At 37.6% G+C, this 20,414-nt stretch overlaps 1 protein-coding gene across 1 annotated transcript in view; it reads left to right on the top strand.

The window, feature by feature from the left end:
• The window catches only part of eea1 (early endosome antigen 1), a 31,659-nt gene extending 12,327 nt beyond the window's left edge, over positions 1-19,332 (top strand). Inside the window, exons 10-29 of the mRNA XM_051870427.1 lie at positions 2,098-2,214; positions 4,429-4,767; positions 5,171-5,320; positions 5,546-5,665; positions 6,218-6,421; positions 6,513-6,713; positions 6,957-7,070; positions 7,186-7,341; positions 7,669-7,808; positions 8,431-8,761; positions 8,950-9,051; positions 9,156-9,350; positions 9,805-9,987; positions 10,065-10,250; positions 10,548-10,679; positions 11,886-12,071; positions 13,378-13,616; positions 13,726-13,846; positions 13,958-14,056; positions 15,651-19,332. Of these exons, the coding sequence (XP_051726387.1) occupies positions 2,098-2,214; positions 4,429-4,767; positions 5,171-5,320; positions 5,546-5,665; positions 6,218-6,421; positions 6,513-6,713; positions 6,957-7,070; positions 7,186-7,341; positions 7,669-7,808; positions 8,431-8,761; positions 8,950-9,051; positions 9,156-9,350; positions 9,805-9,987; positions 10,065-10,250; positions 10,548-10,679; positions 11,886-12,071; positions 13,378-13,616; positions 13,726-13,846; positions 13,958-14,056; positions 15,651-15,773 (3,438 nt within the window). The 3' untranslated portion in view covers positions 15,774-19,332. The remainder of the gene's footprint in view (positions 1-2,097; positions 2,215-4,428; positions 4,768-5,170; positions 5,321-5,545; positions 5,666-6,217; positions 6,422-6,512; positions 6,714-6,956; positions 7,071-7,185; positions 7,342-7,668; positions 7,809-8,430; positions 8,762-8,949; positions 9,052-9,155; positions 9,351-9,804; positions 9,988-10,064; positions 10,251-10,547; positions 10,680-11,885; positions 12,072-13,377; positions 13,617-13,725; positions 13,847-13,957; positions 14,057-15,650) is intronic.
• The last annotated feature ends 1,082 nt before the right edge of the window (positions 19,333-20,414 follow it).

Here is a 20,414-nt window from a genome sequence, read left to right as displayed (position 1 = left end):
TCCAATAGAGAATGTGTGGCGCATTTTGAAGCGCAAAATGCGACAACGAAGACCCCGTACTGTTGCCCACCTTAAGACTTGTTTGCAGCAAGAATGGGACAAAATTACACCTCATCACTTGGTGTCTTCAGTCCCTAAACGTCTTTTAAGTGTTGTGAAAAGGAATGGCAACATTACAAAGTGGTAAATGCTTTACTGTTCCAACTTTTTTTGAAATGTGTTGCAAGAACCAAAATAGGAATTTTGTTTTTTTTGAAAAAAAAAAACAAAAAACAATAAAAATCATGAGGAACACATTAAATAATGTGCTGTTGTATTGTCTGCAATGAAATACAAGTCAAATTTAGAAATCACTACTTTCTTTTTTTTATTTGTGTTTTCCATACTGTCCCAACTTTTTCTGATTTGGGGTTGTAATTATACTATGCCCTAAAAGTATGTACTGTTTTTGTGAAGAAAAAATACATACTTTTGAGAGTTTAGCAAAAGAGTAGGCAAGCTTTGGGACATACTACTACATCATAATTGCGTCTTTAATGGACCGCTGTCGCTTAGTCACGTGCATCCTGTCATTGTTTAAACTGCCCTGTCAATCATCTTGTCACAGTTAAAATCCTCCACAATCAATTTAATTAAATTTCCTACTGTTTCGGAGAGAAATGTAGTTGCACGTTGATCTGCCAGTCATGTGTCTTTCATGCAGACTTGGAGAACTCTCCTCATGTGTTTGCATAATGATGCATTTAAAAGTTAATGACCAAACATATCTCTATAAAAGTTCACAGTGCTGTTATAGATGAAATATAATGTGGATAACATTGAATAAATATCTTTTCGTCAGGGTACATACTGGCTATTAATCACTTAAACCCTTTTATCTAAACCTCTCTACTTAACCGTCAGTCTCACACATCTGCCATGTAGTTTTTTAACACCTTTTTGTTCGTGTTTGTAGTTCACAACACACAATGGGTTGTGGGCAATATTAGCCCTTAGAGTGTGCATGGATTCTAACTAGAAAAAGGAAACCATCCGGGTATCTTTGGAATACTCATTTCAACATACTACAATTTGGGACACACTAATTCTAATTTTGAATGCTTTTTAGGATGGATAGTGCTTTTTAGAACTTTTATGTTCTGCACCAGCTTTACATTTTTTACCCGCATTCTCCACTAAAATGCAATGTTCTTTTCAATTTCTCCCTCACTTTTAGAGTACTTCATCCAATGAAAAGTGTATTATACATCGAAATTCTTTTTCTTGCTTTCTTGTTTTTTACATGTGCAAAATATTAGACAGAGTAGATGACATTGATGCGAGCAAAATTGACACTGTGAGGGAAGGAAGTACAGTCTTTCAGTCCTAGGTCATGTCTGGGACAACATGGTATCTGTGCACAGCAAAGAACCCTGCAGATTTTCACAGAAATTAAATAACCATCTAGAGCTCTACAGTATGAACATTTCAGTAGCATTTGAGAGACAATTATTGTTTGCAAATGTGGAAAATTATTTGTTTTTGTTTTTTCCCCATTCAACAATATTAATAAAGAAGGTAGTCTGTAATATGATGCACAATTAAGAAATGATGTATGAATACTTATTGGGTCATGCAGATGTTGCTGAGTAGAATACTTAATTAACAGCATATAGACAAATACACTGCCATTCAAAAGTTTAGGATTGAAAGAAGTCTTATTAGAAAACAATAATATTGTGGGATATTATTACAGTTTAAAATAACTGCTTTCTGTTTTAATAAATTTAACATGTGATGAGAAATGTAGAATTTATTCCTGTGATGGCAATGCTGAATTTTCAGCAGCTATTACTCCAGTCTTCAGTATCACATGATCCTGCAGAAATCATTCTAATAATATGCTGATCTGGTTCTCAAGAAACATTTCTTCCTATTATCAATGTTGTGCTGCTTAATAATTTTGTGGAAACTGTGATACATTTCTTCAACGCACCATAACAGACTGCACTTCTAACCCTCACAGCTTCTATTTTGTTTGCTTGAAATAAATTACAGGGCATACACTGAATATAATTGTTTTCTGTGGCGGTCTCACATTGGTGTGCTTGTTTGTAGATGACGATTGCTCAGTTGAAGGCGGAACTGGAGAAGGGTCCTCAGGAAACAGCGGTCTACACCCAACAGATCCACCAATTACAGAGCGACCTGAACAACTTCCAGCAGCAGACCCAGGTAACACTCACATACACAAACAGATGCAGATATGTTGTGTCTTGAGTCACTGGACCACCCTAAGCAATGAGGAATGTGCTCTATGCTCACAGCAAATCCAGCTGTATATTTTAATGGCCTACTTTAATGGCTTCACAGAACACCCGCCAATGCCGACAATGTTAAGACCTGCCAACCTCTCCACCCACTTCCAAATTTAAGTTTACTGTACCTCTGTTTACAAGCACTACCAGTTGGCTTTCAGGAAATGGCTTCACACATTTCTCAGGAAGCTGCTCGGGGTGCTGGCCCTGTGTATCCAGTCCAAAGTGGCCCCATTTACCTGTCAGCACACCGTGTTATTTGATTGGCCATTAAAGAGTGTTGACATACGCATCACAGATGCTGTGTAATTAAAGCAGCAGGGGAGGATTCGTCTCGTGCCTGTTTTGACGGTCAAAACGATATATGGCCACAGGTAATGACTCACAGCTCTCTAGTCCATTGTTCAAGTTGTCAGGACGGGATTAGGAGATCAGAGTCCAAAGGCTTGCTGACTTCTGAAAAATGTGGACCATGGTACTGATGGGAAGTGAAATAGGGGCGATTAAGGGGTCGTTAATAGAAACATCCCTGTGAAACGCCCTGCGGGATAAATATAAACGATAATTTCAAGTTCAAAGGGAAGATACTTTCAAGGACAGTAATAAGAGAGGGAGAACTTAAACTTGCTACTCACTTGTTTCAACTTTATGTATTGGTAACACTTTATAATGAGGTTTAATTTGTTAACATTAGTTAATGCATTGGGCATCATGAACAGTGAACCATTTTTACAGAATATATATATATTAGGGGTGTAACGGTACATGTATTCATCCTGAACTTTACGGTACGGTATGGATGTCACGGTTCGGTTCATGCAGTTAGTCAACGAATACAGTCAGTCACAGGCGATCCACACTCCAGAAGGGGGCGCACGTGGTAATGCAACACTGTTTGCTAACCGCCACAACAGGAAAGAGAGCTACTCTACAGTGGTTCAACCTTAATGTTATGAAGTGACAAGAATACTTTTTGTGTGCAAAAACAAAACAAAAATAATGACTAATTTCAACAATTTCTTCTCTACCCTGCCAGTCTTGTATGCAGTATTAAAGGCTATTAAAAAAAAGACATATGCGAGAGTGCATTTTGTTTACTGCTTAGTCATTAATACACTATAGGAGGCTGTACTGTACCAACTACCTCAGGGGGACTAAATGCCACTAGGTGGAACAAACTGCAGTTTACACTACTGTCTATTCAAAATAAATGAAAAGAAACCTAGCATTTTGGATTTGTTGCTTTTTCTGGTAACACTTTAGTTTAGGGTCCAATTCTCATTAACTAGTTGCTTATTAGCATGTATATTGGCTGTTTATTAGTACTTATAAAGCACATATTAATGCATTATTCTGCATGACCATATTCTACATCCCTTAATCCTACCCAATACCTAAACTTAACAACCTTACTAACTTACTAACCTTACTAACTAATAAGCAGTAATTCAGGGTTTGAGGCAGAAGTTAATAGTTAGATAATAGTGAGAATTGGACCCTAAAACTAAAGTGTGACCATTTTTCCTATTGTACCAAACTGTGAATTGTACCGAACCATAACTTCTGTGTACCGTTACACCACAAAAAAAAAAAACACTCGGAGGACTAAATAGAAAATGGGATAATGCCAGAAGACACTGTTAACAGCAACACATGACCAAATGAGACTGCAGCCCTTTGCTCTAGCTTACAAAGATGTTGGAAGAAAAGAGAAAGGGTATTCAGCTGCTCTCAACCTTGATATTATGAACTGACGCAAAGCTCAGGATATGATGTATTTATCATCTTCGTGTCACCATTGTGTTAGTCACTATGCCCTTATCCTCCTTGCCCTTTTTATAGCTGTCACAAGTAAAGGTCAGAGCACAATTACCCAGCCCTGCCCTCATAAAACTCATAAAAGAGGTCTCAGAGATATCCCAGAATTCTCAGACATTTTGTCAGCAGCATACCGCAACACTGTTGTTCGGCATCTTATTGAATGTTGATGTTCTGTACAGTATTCAAAGACTGGTCTGATGAATGCTTATTTTACTGCATTTGTATAGGTTGTCATAATAAGACAATAAATGTTGTGTGAATGAGTTGTCTTTTTACGCAATAAGTGTCTAATCTTTCTGCCACTCCTCAGCTTTTGTCAGAGAAATTATCTCGTAAGGAAAAGGAGAATCAGGAACTTGAGGAGCGTCTTGGTCAGGAACAGGGCTCTAAGAAGAGTCTTCAGGCTAGTTTGCACCAGAAAGACCTGGAGCTCCAGGAGAGCCAAGCACGGGTATCATCAGGGGAGGCAGCTCTGAGTCGGGCCCAGACTGAATCGACCGAACGCGGGGAGGAGGTTGCACGACTCAAGCGGGAACTCGGTGAGCTGGAGAAGAACCACCAGGTGTTGAAGGCGGAGAGGAAACAACTCCAACAGCAGAGAGAGGATAAAGAAAACCAGGGCCTGCAGCAGCAAAGTGAGATCAGCCAGGTCAGAAAGATGCACAATTCTATAAAAACCATCAGTCCTGTTAGAATAAAAAATTATCCAACTATCCAGAATCAGTTCCATCTATTCTTTAGTTCAGAATCAAATCCATACGTCTTTTGGTTCAGAATAAAATCGATCCATCCTTTAGTTCAGAATTAAACCCATTCATTCATGCATGTAATTCTATTTTTTTTTTTTAATTTACAATCATAATCAGATTCATCCAGAATCAAAATCAAATCCATTCAGAATCAGTATAAGATCAAGGTAAAATTAAAATCAAGTCCGTTTATCCAAAATCAGTCCCATGCATCCATTACGTACTATGCGTGTACAGTAGCAGCCTACATTAATATCAAGCTATATCGTCATAATCAGGCTCTCATACTTTCATCCTCTTCAGCTGCATGCCAAGCTGCTGGAAGCTGAGCGTCAGTTGGGGGAGCTGCAGGGCCGGCTGAAAGAGCAAAGACAACTGTCGGGAGAGAAACTCAAAGATCGGGAACAGCAGGTGACAGACCTGCAGCTTAAACTGTCCCGCCTGGAGGAAGAGGTAAAGACAGAAGTTTTTACAGGAATGGACATACAAGCTAGAAGTGCACACTAAGAGTAATTATTAGTTTAGTCAGCTTCTTAATTAATAATGTGTGTATTTATGTGCACAAGCCAGACAGAATAATTACTACTATGGTGGGCTTGAGTGTCTTGTTTTCACTCTTAACCACTGCATGTGTCTCTCTCAGTATGACTGTATATATCTGTGACCATGTTTGTGTAGTTAAAGGAGACCTCTACCAAGTCTACTGACCTGCAACATCAGCTGGACAAATCCAAACAGCAACACCAAGAGCTACAAACACTTCAACAGAGCACTAATGGCAAACTTAGAGAAGCACAGGTAAACATAACTGTGGTGTCTCATTAAGAGTCCTATGAATGGATTTTTCTAGAAAAAAAAAAAACAATATTTGCTGTACCGTGCATGAAAAAATGTTTAGACATATGTCAGGATATTGCTATATATTGTCACGGACAGGGCTCAACATTAAGGATGACCCATTTTTACAATACATGCCATCTTTAAAAAAAAGTGTTTATCTATCTATCTATCTATCTTGGAAAAATCAAAAGTTTGTGGTCAGTAAGATATTTTTTATTGTTTTTGAAAGTCTCTTATGCTCACTAAGGCTTCATTTATTTGATCAGAAAAAAATGTAATATTGTGAAATATTCTTACAATTTAAAATAACTTGTCTAAATGTAATTTATTCCTGTAATGGTAAAACTGAATTTTCAGCATCATTACTCCAGTCTTTAGTGTCACATGATCCTTCAGAAATCATTCTAATATGATAATTCGCTGCTCCAGAAACATTTTGTATTATTATCAAAGTTAATTTTTTTTTTTGAAACCATGATACATACATGTTTCTTTGACCTTCCCATGCAGAACGACCTGGAGCAGGTGTTGCGTCAGATCGGGGACAAGGACCAGAAGATCCAGAATCTTGAAGCTCTGCTGCAGAAGAGTAAGGACAGTGTGAGCCAGCTGGAGGCAGAGAGAGAGGATCTGTGTGCTAAGATCCAGGCCGGTGAAGGAGAGGCAGCTGTGCTGAACCAACTACAAGAGAAAAATCACTCGCTACAGGAACAAGTACTGGACACTGCACTAGTATGACTACACAATCCAACTCTTAGAACAGGGCAGAATCTGACTCTAGTTTTCCACCCATGTGTTAATTCAGATTACACAACTTACTGACAAGCTCAAGAACCAGTCAGAGAGCCACAAACAGGCTCAGGACAACCTTCATGAGCAGGTACAGGAGCAGAAGATCCAGCTGCGTTCAGCGCAAGACCGCTGCCAGGGCCTAGAGACCACCATCTCTGAACTTAACACTCAGCTCACAGAGAGCAAAGAGAAGATTGCCCAGCTAGACACACAGGTACTTGTTGTGTTTGTAGATAATTATTTAAATGAATTATTCATGCAAACATGAAAAATGTGCATTTCTGTTCAATGTTGTTATTGTTAACTAAAAGCGAAATAAAGTAAAATCTAAAAAGATGACAAACTTAACTTAAGAAGTGAAGTACTAAAATTACTAAAACTTAAACTTGAATAAAATAAATTAAAGGTAAATAGAACTAAAAATATTAAAAATAACACTCATGATTTTTTTTCTTAGCTGAAAGCCAAGACAGAGATGCTATTGTCTGCCGAAGCAGCAAAAAATGCCCAGCGAGCCGACTTAGAGAACCACCTAGAGACTGCCCAGAATGCACTGCAAGACAAGCAACAAGTATGTACTATTGCTTTGACACCATTTGAACCTAACCTATATTTGAATTAGTCCAACACAAGAGTGTCACGAGTGTTGTAAGTTCATAGAAGTGTTTTTGTGTGTGTTTACGCAGGAGTTGAGTAAAGTGCAGGCTCAGCTGGAGGAGCAGGGCCGCAGGCTGCAGGAAAAGCAGGAGCAGTGCTCTCAGTTGGAGACCGCTCTGAAAGACAGCAGAGACAAACTGCTGACTGCAGAGCATAGGATAGAGACACTGGAGACCCAGACCAAGGTCAGCGTCACTGCAGCACATTTCTGCTTCGTCACCATGACTTCATTTTAGAAATGTTTCATGTCTGTTGTGTATATTAGAGATGTCAAATGTCTATAGTCAGAAAACAATATTGACAAGAAATTGGTCTTGATTTATTTCTTTGCTGTTTGCTATTCTCTATTTACTCATTAATAATTATTTGGAATGTTTACTTGATTGGGAAATACTTGAAAGCTACATGCCATTGTATTAATTGAATTTGTTAATATGTATTGTTGCTATATATATATATATATGAAATATCTGTGATCTGATGTGTTTTCTGTGTGTTTTTGTCTGATACAGAAAGCTGAGGTTGAGTTAACTGAGCTTCGCTCTGGAAAGGAACAAGCTCAAAAGGAGCAGCAGACGTTGAAGAAGCAGATTAGTGAGCTGGAGATGAAGACGAAGGAGCTGAACCGTCTTTTAGACTCTGAAAAACAAGGGTAGGTACTTTATATTGGAAAATGTGCAATGTGAAATATTTTGAGCTCAGTTTTTGTTCCTATGTTGGTGTATTTCCTCGTGAAACTGAAAATTAGAGTAGGGCATATCAAATGTGCGTACATGCATACAGTTTGAGATTACAGTTTTTAAGATGCATTAAATTGATCAAAAGTGGCAGTAAAGACATTTATAATGTTACAGAATATTTTAATTTCAAATAAATGCTGTTATTTTGAACAAAAATCCTGAAACAAATGTATCATGGTTTCCCAAAAAATATTAAGCAGCACAACTGTTTTCAACATTGACAATAAGAAAAAAATGTTTCTTGAGCACCAAAATTAGCATATTAGAATGATTTCTGAAGGATCATGTGACATTGAAGTCTGGAGTAATGGCTGCTGAAAATTCAGCATTTTATTCTAAAATGTAATTTATTACAGTTACATTAAATTGCACTAATATTTCAAAATGTTACTGTACTTTTGATTAAATAAATGTAGCCTTGGTTATCATAAGAGACTTCTTTCAAAAACATTTAAAAAACGTACCAACCCCAGACCTTTAATATGATGAGTATAGATCACAGACGTGACTTGTCTATCTTCCCTTTCCTCTCAGAGCCGCCACTCAGCAAGAGGAGTTGAAGAAGAAAACCTCAGCCCTCTCCGAAACAAGACAACAGTTGGAGAAGGCAGAGCAAGAGCGTGGAACCCTGCAGGTCAGCCTGGATAAACTGTCTCAGGAGGGTCAGAAGCACCAGGCGGAGCTCGACAAGAAAGTTCAGGGTCTGAGCGCAGATCTCCAGAAAGCTCAGGAGGAGAAGGAAGCTCTGACTAAAGAAATGGTAACGGTAAAAGAGGCTTTGAGCAAAGCTTCTAAAGCCCTGAAAGAGAGCCAGACTCAACTGGAGAAAGAAAAGAAGAGCAGCAAGGCCACTTTGGAAGAGAAGGTGGGTCACATGACAGAGTCTGGCCTCAAAAAGTTGTGTATGTATAAAAATAAATGAAAGTCATGGCATTGTATAACAAATCTCAATCCATTTGGCATTGATTTTAAAGTAATAAAGCACAAGAACAGTTTTCAAGCAAAATATTTCACAAAAAGAAGTTTAAATATCAACTTTTCTCTCATTTTTAGGAGAAGATTTATCAGAAAGCACAGCAAGAACTTCAGAAAAACACAGAGACCACTTCTAAAGAGCTTAGCCATGTTAAAGGTCAGCTCGAGAAATCTATAGAGGTAAGATTGTGAAATATAACTCCAGTTAAGTTTCAAGGAAGCATTAATGTTCGATAAATCATGATATTTCACAATTATGTTGATTTTTTTTTTTTTTTTTTTAGGCTGAAAAGGGTCTTCAATCTCAGCTGACTTTACTGAACGCTCAGCTAAAACAATCTCAAGATACACTGAAAGAAAAAGAAAAGAGTGCGCAGCAGCTACAGGCAGAGCTGAAGACTACGCAGGGGTCCTTCAGCCAGGAAGTGAAGAAACTTAATGCACAAGTGTCTGAGTTGCAGGCTTCCCTCGCTAAAAAGGCATGTGCAGTCTTCTTACGTACTAACGTGCCATAAAATGCACATAAATGTACACTTAACACACCCAAATCGACTGTTTCATTTCCTGTTCTTAAAGGATAGTCCACCCAAAAGTGAAAATTCTCCCATTATTTTCTCAACCTCATGTCGTTCCAAATCTGTATAACTTTTTCTTCTGTCAAACACGACTGAAGATATTTTGAAGAATGTTGGGAACCAAACCGTTTCTGTTTCCATTGATGTTTTGTCTATACAATGGAAGTCAATAGGAACCAAAACTGGTTACCAACATTCTTCAAAATATCTTCTTTTGAGTTTTGCAGAAGAAAGAAAGACATATGGGTTCAGAAGAACATGAGGGTGAGTAAATGATGGCAGAATTTTAAATCTAACGTGTTGTTGGACGTTGTGACTGAAATACTTCTTCATAAAATTAAATTGAATTGTGTTTCAGGCCGAAGAGGAGGCCAAGCTGACGGAGCAGTTGACGGCACTGTCTAAAGATTTATCCTCTGAAAAGAATCGCTGTGCAGAGCTAAAGAAGACCACTGACAGCACCAAAGAGAGTCTCGCCGCCATTCAGTCTGATTACTACGGCAAAGAGTCAGAGCTCTCTGCTGTACGCCAGGACCTCAAGGTCTGTTTTATAAAGTACAAGCACATCTTAATAAATCATTATGTGCTGTACCTGATTATCTATTATTTGCCATGTAGGTGTGTGAGGAGAAGCTGGTTCTAGCTCAGGAAGACCTGGTGGCCAACAGGAACCAGCTTAGTGCTCACGAAACCCAGATCCAGGAGCTGAAGACTGGCCGCACAACGCTGGAGAAAGACCTTGGCAAGAGAGATGAGAAGATCAATCAGCAGGTGGAGGCTCTACAGAAACTCCAAAAACAACAGGTAACAAAATATGCTGCAAATTTTTGAGATATGACCGTTGTGCCCTCAGGCAAAGGCCTTAAACCACTGGTTTTTCTGTGGCGTGAAAGTCACAAAAATAAATGCCACCGGCCTTGATTGTGGCGATAATCTGTTCTGTTCCAGACTCAGTGAAACTACAATACTACCTTCTGTTCTAACCAGGAATAGTCATAATTTTAATTTGCTTATCAACACAGATATGGAGAATGTTATTTCAGAATGTTTATGGAAATGTCAGTTTGTTCAGCTGACTGTGTGTCTTTGTGTCTTTTGCAGGAACAAACTGAGGAGCAGCTGAAGAAAGAGAAAGCTCAATGTGAGGAGCTGAGAGAATGCCAAAGCGCTCTGGAGAAGGACAAAAACAAATTGTCTGCTGATCTCAAAGCTCTGGCCGAGAAGAATGAGAAGGTCAGTCTGTTGACCTCTGAACCCAAACCACTTTATATACACATTTTTTAATTAAAGCAACTTTAAAATCTGTTGTTTAATGGTGCACTTTTCCATTGTAAAAAAAAGTTACTATTATTATTAGTTAATTGCTAATTGTTTTTTTTTTTTCTCAAAAGTATTTACATTTAATCATTTAGCAGACGCTTTTATCCAAATGCGAACAATAGAAGCAATCAAATCAACAATAGGACAACAATATGCAAGTGCTGTGACAAGACCCAGTTAATCTAGCACAGTACACATATCAAGGTTTGTTTGTTTTTTGTTTTGTTTTTTAATAAAAAAAAGTAATAGAATAAAAATAGAATAGTAAGTATTAGTATTAATGGGTCAAGTGTTGACGAAAAGATGCGTCTTTATCGGTTTCTTGAAAATGGCTAAAGACTCAGCTGCTTGCGATGAGTTAGGTCATTCCACCAGCAGGGAACATTTGAACTATGAATGAATCATATCAGTAAACTAAAAAAAAGCTGCTTTATTCCACACAGATCGCTCCCTCATACGGATGTCGAGATTAAATGTCCAGTCAAAATTACTCTATTTCAGAAACCTATTTTTAGACATTTTCGGGTTACTGAATACATGGGTACTTCTATAATGGCATCTGGAATGGTGAGATACTTTGCCTTTGTGTGTGTGACTACACTAGCGTTCAAAGCTAAGGTTTTTTAAAAAGTATTTGAAAGAAGTCTCTTATGCTCACCAAGGCTACATTTCTTTGATCAAAAATACAGTAAAACAGTAATATTGTGAAATATTATTAGTTAAAATACCTGTTTGTTTTTTTTTTGTTTGTTTTTTATATATATTTTAAAATGTAATTTATCCCTGTGATGGCAAAGCTGAATTATCAGCATCAATGTCCTTGCTTTTCCCATACTTTTGAATGCTAGTATATTTATGCTGATAGATGCGAGTAAAAAGTCCAAGACCACCAATGGACCACCACTGGATCAGGCCGTGAAATATGAACAAAGATGCACCTTAAAATGACATACAGTATCATTGTCTATATTTCATTGCTAAGTTTTTTGATTACTTTTGGATTCTTATGCATTATGTCACGTGGTTTGAAGATCTGGGCTTGTAACCAAAACGATGACAACAGACTGATTCAAATTCCACTATATGTTTATAACTGGCATAATGGTTTGTATGTCACAGGAGCTGAAGGAGCTCCAGGCGGCGAAGCAGCTGTTGATCCAGCAGAAGGTGGAGCTGCAGGGTAAAGTGGAAGCAGCTCAGGCATCTCTGGAACAGGAGCAGAGAGAGCATCAGAAGACCAGAGACTCAATCAAACAAAAACAGCAACTGCTCAAAGCTGAGACAGACAAACTACAGCAGCAACTGGTACTGATAATATCAACATTATATATTATATTTTATTTATATTATATTTATATTGTTGTTAATATTAATATTTATTATTATTATTATTATTATTATTATTATTGATTTGCAATTAATCTCTATTGCTGACTTATTTAACAAAATTGCATTTTTTTATTTCTTTATAATTAATTATTAACAATAATTATCATTAATATTGTTCAGGGCTGCCCCTGGCTAAAGATTTTTCTAGTCGACTAGTAGTCATTCATTTAAGCCATTAATCGACTAAGCACACATTTATATTAATTTAATTACTTAAATATACTGGGGGTCAGAATATATGCCTCGCGCTCAAGCGCACACATAAAGCTTACCGCAAAGCTCTGGCAAAAGTAATGATTTTGAATGTCGGGAAAAATTGTAAATTTTATATAAGTTTATTACTATAAAATAACATTTTAATTGTTTATTAATAAACTAGCGTTTTCCGCAGTAACACGCCTATAGAGAGAAATGCACCTTCATATGGATTACATAATAAGAGTATTTGTTTTCCATTCAGATTGGTTCGTTTAAAAGTAGACGTTTCAAACTTTCTATATGTCTGTGAGGCAAGTATACGCTGAGTTTCGATTCATTTATGTGACGCGCTGCTGTTCAGGGAGACCGAGAAACGGCAGAAAGCTCATCCTGTTTGTTTTCTTTTTTTCTTTTTTTACAAATGCACAATGTTTTGTTGTAATATGGGTGTACACAAATAAAAGTAGACCCTTTACAGTTCGGAATGATGTATTACTCTTATCTATATGACAAAAAATGACGGAGTATTTTAAGTTGAAAAAATGCAGTGATCGCGACGGCGCCTCCATGTCTTGCAGTAAGCGAGCTATACTTCAGCTTCCACACTCTGCATGAACACTTGGATATATAATAGCGCACATTAGTCTAGGTTAACGTTAAGAGCGAGCAGTCATGTAAAGCTGCTACTACTTACATGTTTCAAATGATAAGCCATATTTGAGGTCGATGGATGACAGGTGAATGTTTGGATTTCCTGCCCGACATGCTGTAACTACCACAAGGACCCACCGTTAACCGTTAACGTTCTGTCCCTCACGCCACTTCCTGTGAAGTTTTTCTGCGACTAACCAACTAATAAAATCTTGGTCGACTAAGCCTCTTTTAGTTGACTATTAGGGGGCAGCCCTAATATTATTGTTTATTATTTTTATTAATAATTTGCAAGTAACCTCTACTGCTGACTTATTTAGCAAAATTGCTTTCTAAATTTTCCACAGAAAAGTTTTATTCTCTTCCTCTTCAGGCATCAGAAGTGAAGGCTAAAGAGGAGGTGGAGAAGCAGAGGGAAGAGGCTGAGGTGAAGATGTCCATGCAGGTGACGGCACTAAATGAGAATGTGGCCACGCTGAAGCGGGAGTGGCAGAGCAGCCAGAGGCGGGTGGGTGAGCTGGAGAAACAGACGGATGAGCTGAGAGGGGAGATTGCCGTGCTGGAAGCCACTGTCCAGAACAACCAGGATGAGAGACGTGCACTGCTGGAAAGGTTTGATGGCTCTAGACATTTTTTAGGCCTAAATAAACAAAGTGACAGTAACCATTAAGTCCATTCATATTTTTTCATATTTTCGCTCATGCTGTCGCTCCTGTTCCAGGTGTGTCCAGGGTGAGGGTGAGATTGAGAAGCTTCAGGCTAAGATGGTGGAGATGCGCAGGAAGCTGGACGACACCACTGCCGCCATGCAGGAACTTGGCCGTGAAAACCAGTCTTTACAGGTCTGACCCAATACTAGATAAATTAAATTTACTGACCTTACAATGTTGTTCTGGATCTCTGGCTATGGAAACTTTATTATTTAGTCTTATGTGACCTTTTTCCTGTTACAGATAAAACAGTCGCAGTCCCTCACACGGAAGTGGGCGGAAGATCACGAGGTGCAGAACTGTATGTCTTGTGGGAAAGGCTTCTCTGTCACTGTCAGAAAGGTCTGCATCACACATTGACACATACTCACATTACTGTTTGATGAAGCTGCCGCTCCAGTGGATCATAGAATGAGATCAATATAGTGTTAATGATCAATCCCTGGTGTTTCTCAACTGGAGGGTCATGACCCAAAAGTGGGTCACAGAGTGTGTAGTCAAAGAAAAACAACAACAACAAAAAAACGTATTTCTAAATGTTTTTCTAGTGCCAGGCTTTTATTTTGAAAGACGTGCGTGAAAGCTGTTTACTCTTCTGTCAGACGTAGTTTAAAGGAATAGTTGACTCAAAAATCATCCATACTAGGTGTATATGACTTTCTTGTTTCAGCCGAACACAATCAGAGTTATATCAAACAATATCCTGGCTCTACCGAGCTTTGTAATGATATTGAATAATGCCAGAGTTTTTGAAGCTCCAAAAAGCGCATCTATCCATCATAAAAGTAATCCATACAACTTCAGTGGGTTGATAAATGCTTTCTGAAGTAAAGCGATGGGCTTTTTATAAGAAAAATATCTATATTTAAAACTTTATAAACCATAATCACTGACTTCCGGCAACGTCCATACGCGCGTTCACGAGAGAAAGTCGAGTTCCGGTGGAAGGATGACCTCTGACCCGACGTATGATGTAGCTCCTCTTCTCTTATATCGAAATCCTCTGATTTTTTGTCTTTAAAACTTCTTGTTTTAGACTTCTAATTTGTGACTGCCATTTTGTTTTGCTCTATCCTCTGCATCCTTCCGCATTCATCTAAACTTACGCTACACCTACGTCATACGTCCTTTTTTTAAAAGCATTATATTTAAATATATAATTATAATATAATATTTTTTTTATATATATATATATATATAATATGTAATAAATATGTAATACACACACACATATATACATACATATACATTTTTTATGAATTTGGTCAGATTTGGGTCGTGGCTCAATGACCATTGGGAAAATGTGGGTCCACTGATTTATGCCATTTATTGTTACCTGATATCAATTCTTAAAATCCATCATCATTATTTTAATCCATGCCTTTTTACGGTGGATGCATGGAATAATAATAATAGTAATAATAATAATAGCAAAATTGTTATTATTTATTCACACAAACGGCTGACCTGCAGGACGGGAGGTGCGCTACAAATAATGCTTTACATAATATAAAATCATAATTTTTTTCAAGTATTATTTGTAGTGTGCCTCCCGTCCTGCAGATGTGCCATGTCTTCTTAATTAATAAAATATTTTACATTTTACTAAAAAAATTGTGCATTTAAAAAAAAAAAAAAAAAATCACGGTTTGGTATTTCCATACAGTATAAATATATGAATCGTAACCCCAAGATGCTAATAAAAGTTACTTGCATCAGAAAGAAATATCTGAATAACTGAAATATCTCTAAATGAATCAGTATCCAAATCAAATGATCATAAAATCTGTTGAATCAAATCAGTTCTTACCCATCCCTAACAATCACAGCATCTAACTTTTTTCACTTCTATTCCATTCTATTCCATTTATCAGTGTCACTTTAACCCAACTTAACCACCTGACCTGAATCATGACCTCTCTCTTTATTCCCCCAGCACCACTGTCGACACTGCGGCAACATCTTCTGTGCAGAATGCTCTGCCCGCAGCGCCCTGACCCCCTCCTCCAAGAAGCCCGTCCGAGTGTGTGATGGTTGCTTTGACGAGCTCCAGGGCTGATGGCCCCCCCACACGCAAACCCGTCCCCTGCAGCCCTCGGCACCCCGCTCCCCTGAGGGCTGAGGGCGGACGCAGAAGCTGCAGGGACCACTGAGGAACAGCATGTTGCGGTGGTCACATGATGCTGCCAATCAGATAGAGGGAACACTAAATTAGCCCGAAAAGAATGGCTGTCCTCATCTGTCCAGTGCCTTTGCCACTTACAGGGCCACTTTCAGACCCAGAGGAATTAAAAGGGAGAGACCGCTTGAGCTTATGTATTATTTGTAATATAAAGATCAGCTCCTTACAGATGTCTTGTGCTAAAGTACAGCAGCTTTGGCACTCAGGATTAAGGTTTACATTGATATCGTCTTTTAAAAGATTTAACTATAAGAAGCCGAGAGTATATACAGAGGAGTTCTGAGTAGAACCAAAGCTGCTCGCAGGGTCCTAATTTGATATATCGTATTTGTAAGTAAATGTACAGACAAAAGAGGCACATGTGAATAATTCAGATTTAATTGTCACTCTATGGAGACTTTAACATTTGTCATTCAGTGTGGGCATGTTCAAATAAGGTATGTGGGTGTAATGTACATGCTTGCTTTGCTGCTCTTATGTCTGTTGAAATGAAACACTTGATGTTTGTTTTGCATTCATAATCTCACCAGTAGAAGTTGGTGATTCTTTTAAAGATTTACACACACAAAAATGTGTCTTTTTTTGTTTTGTTTTGTTTTGTTTTATCAAATTGTACACGTCAGATATCCATGCCCTGCTTTTAAGCAATAACTGTGCATTGGGTGTGATTGTGTGCCTGCTAGCATATTGAAAATGAATGACAGACCGCTGATTGTTTTTAAAATCTCAGCTGCTACATTTCACGTCAACCTGAGCGGTTTTTCTCTTTCATGGCATCTACGCATGAGCTGGGAGCCAACATTTTAGACTTAAACGTGTAGTTCAACCAAAAATGAAATTTCGGTCATAATTTACTCGCAGTTTGTCGTTTCAAACCGGTATGACTTTCTTTATTTTGCAGAACACAAAATCTGAATAATCTTTGAAAATTATTTTTTTCTCCATACAATGGACCCCGTTAGCACAGTGTCTACACCGGACGCGGACGGCGTGACGTAACGCGTCAAAAGACAATAAAAGCCATTATAATCAGTGATATTGTCTACATTGGATTCGGCGCGGCACGACACAACAAATTTCCAACAGTAAATGGATTCCCCATTCTATTTCTGACGTAGTCTAAGTGCTTTGCAACGGTCGGTTTGTCGCGTTCAGTGTAGACGGATTTTAGCTGTTGCGGTTTAGACATGGTGTAACTTTTGGACCCCATTAACTTTCATTGAACTTCAACTTTCAACCAAAAATGAAATTTCAGTCATAATTTTCTCGCAGTTTGTCGTTCCAAATCGGTATGACTTTCTTTATTCTGCAGAACACAAAATATGAAAAATCTTTGAAAATTATTATTATATTTTTTTCTCCATACAATGGACCCCATTAACAGCGGCGTGTCCCATTATAATCAGTGATATTGTCTACATTGGATGCGGCGCCACGCGTTGCCAAGTTCGCGGTTTTCCCGCGGAATTGGGCTACTTTTACACTGTTGCCGCGGCTTGTTTTTCATGTCCGCGGGCTGACTTGACCCAAAATAACGTGATATTTAGCCCCTGGAATGCGAATTTTACCAGGGGAGTCCCGCCAAAAAAACGCAAATTTTACCGTGGGACCCTCCTGAAATGCGATTGGGCTAGTTTGGGCGAGTTTTGTTGTGAAAACATGGCAACCCTGGTGACGCGACAATAAATTCCCGACAGTAAATGGATTCCCCTTTCTATTTCTGACGTAATCCAAGCTGGCTTTTAGCTGATGCGTCGATGGTCACGTCTGGTGTAGGCATGGTGTAACTTTTGGACCCCATTTACTTTCATTAAACTTCAACTTTCATCAAAAAACAGGCATTTTTCAAAATCTCTTCTATTGTGTTCCTGTTATAGAGTTTTGAAACAACATGAGAGTGCGTAAATGATGAGACCTTTTTCGTTTCATTTTTTTTGTAAACTATTCTTTTATTAGAAGCCATAAGTGTGGCGAGATGGTCCGAGCATCATTATACCCAGCTAACAAAAATATGTTCTATGAGTGTTTTGCTAACGTTGCCATTAAGTTATGAAAACATTTCTGAATGTTCTCGCTCAGAACGTTTAAAACGTCCAGAAAATCATCTTATCATGGTTATGCAAGGGAACATTCAATTTTGCGAAAATTACTTTTAAATTGTCTCTGAAACTAGTAACATTTAAAAATATTAGACGAACATGTTTTAAAAACATTTCATGAACGAAGTAATGTTTTTGTGCTAACATTTTGAGAACGTTATTAAAAACCAGATAACTTTGAACGAACATTCAATTAAAGTTACTGTAAGAACGTCAGTTTGTAACTTTGAGAGAACATTCCCTGTTAGCTGGGTAAATGCTTAGTGTAGAACTGAATGTGAGTGAGTGCACTGCAACTAACTGCTGTAAAGTACGCTTCACTGTATGTGGTTTGTCCAATAGCCATGTTCTGATGTTTTCGCTCTGCTTTATAGATTGCACATGGACTTGCGGCATCAATGGCACTGTTTGTTGTCGGTGTGATTCTGAAGTATTGATTACTTGCCGTTTGTGTCGTTAGATGGATTCAGGAGCATAATGTGTTATGATTTTTATGTATCCCAGGAAAGATCAGAAGTGTCTCAGGATGTTTTGCGTTCATCACCAGCTCAGTCAAGTGACGTGACTTCAGAAATTTGAATATTATATGCCCTTTAACTTGATTTTTGAATGAAATTTGTGCTGCAGTCAACAACAGTATCGTATCACTCAGTGCCATATAACTGGCCAAAACCGTCCATCTGACATCACTTCCTGTTTTCTCTAACCATTACCAATGCTGTAATTATTAGCAAAGTGTTTGTAGCACATTCAGAAGAAAAACAGGTTGTGCAGCTTGCAAATAAAGCTAGGTTGTGATCGCATATGCAAAGTGCATCACTTGTATCAGCACTACACAGTAACAGTATCTGTTATATGGTTGTCATGCATTATCATTATTACTGATTGACTCATATTCTCACAGCTCACAGCAGGGTATTCACATTCATGTTGTGGTGATGTAGGTGTGTGCCTTATGTCAAGCTTTGTTTCGGTCATCTTTGTGTATTTCTGAATGCAGAAACGTCCCATTTGGGGGGAAAAAACATCAAATATACTATATGTTGATTCATTTCGCAGGTTTCTACATATTTGTGATGTGAAAGCAGAATCAGACATAGATTAAAAATCAATCAGAATATTATAAAATGCATAAAAATGTCAAATATCAAATTCCAAAGGTGATTTCAGGTTAAATGGTTTGTTTGCCTGGGGGTCAGGACTCAAATGAAGAATGGGTGAACTACCCGTTGTTTGTTATTGATGTTATGGAGGGAAAAAATGTTCAAAAGTATTATGTGTTTTCTAATTTTCCATCATGTTTAAGAGTAAATAATAAACTAGTTGTTTCTATTTTCTTTCAGTGTCATGCAGTGTTATTTTACTATTATAGTCTTTATTAACATTTTGAATTAGCTTTTTTTTTTTCTTTTTAATTTTAGTTTTAGTAATTTTATGTGCTTTTGTCAGTTTTATTCTTTTCTTTATATTTCTGCATAGCTTAAATTTTTTATTTCAGTTCAAGTTTTAGTAATTTTAGTACTTAAACTTTGAAAGTTGAAGTTTCTCATCTAATATTTATATTTTAGGGTACATTTACACGACAACGATGTATTAAAAATGATGACAACATTGTCAAAACGATTCCCGTTCATATGGATCCATGAAAATGACTAAAAACGCCGTATTACGCATGCCAGGCCAGTAGTTGGCCACTTTGTAAAGAAACACTACACGCCTATAGACTAAACATGTAAAACACATGCGCGTGACATCACTTTTTCACAAATTTGCATTTAAAGAAAATGGTCTCGTTTACAAAAACGTGCACTTTGAATCCTGTTTTCAAAAGTTCGCATTTTCAGGCCCCCAAAATGCTGTTTTCGTGTAAATGAACGGCCAAAACGCATAAAATTCCAATTTTAGTTGAAAACTGTTGTGTAAACGGCCCTGTAATTTATTTCAGCTTTATTTCAATTACCAAAAATGATTAATAGTTTTGTTTTTAGGAGCCGTTTACACAACACCGTTTTCAACTAAAAATCGAAAACTTTTTATGCATTTTGGCCATTCATTTTTGTTAAAGTGAAACTTTTTAACGGGGATAATTTTGATGGTGTCGCCTGTACACGAAAAATGCTAAGGAAAAACTTCTTTTTTAGCATCGTTGTTGTGTAAACATTCCCTTAGTTAACACTTGTAAATTAAATACTTTGGGTTACAATGTATAAAAACAAAATGACAATATTTTATTTTAAATGGTCAAACATGGAAATTATTCCCAACACAGTGTAGAGCATATTGTTTTAAAGACATTTTTAATTTATACAAATGTGAACAACTGCTAACTTACAAACACTGTATTGCAATCTACATGGGTTCTTTTTCTAAGCATTCAACTTTCCCCACAATACATGTCCATGTGACACACACACACACA

This window comes from Ctenopharyngodon idella, chromosome 18 (genome assembly GCF_019924925.1).
Source record: "Ctenopharyngodon idella isolate HZGC_01 chromosome 18, HZGC01, whole genome shotgun sequence".
In the NCBI taxonomy this organism is placed as follows: domain Eukaryota; kingdom Metazoa; phylum Chordata; class Actinopteri; order Cypriniformes; family Xenocyprididae; genus Ctenopharyngodon; species Ctenopharyngodon idella.
Note: the sequence above shows the minus strand (reverse complement) of the source record. Positions and strands in the feature narration are given on the sequence as shown.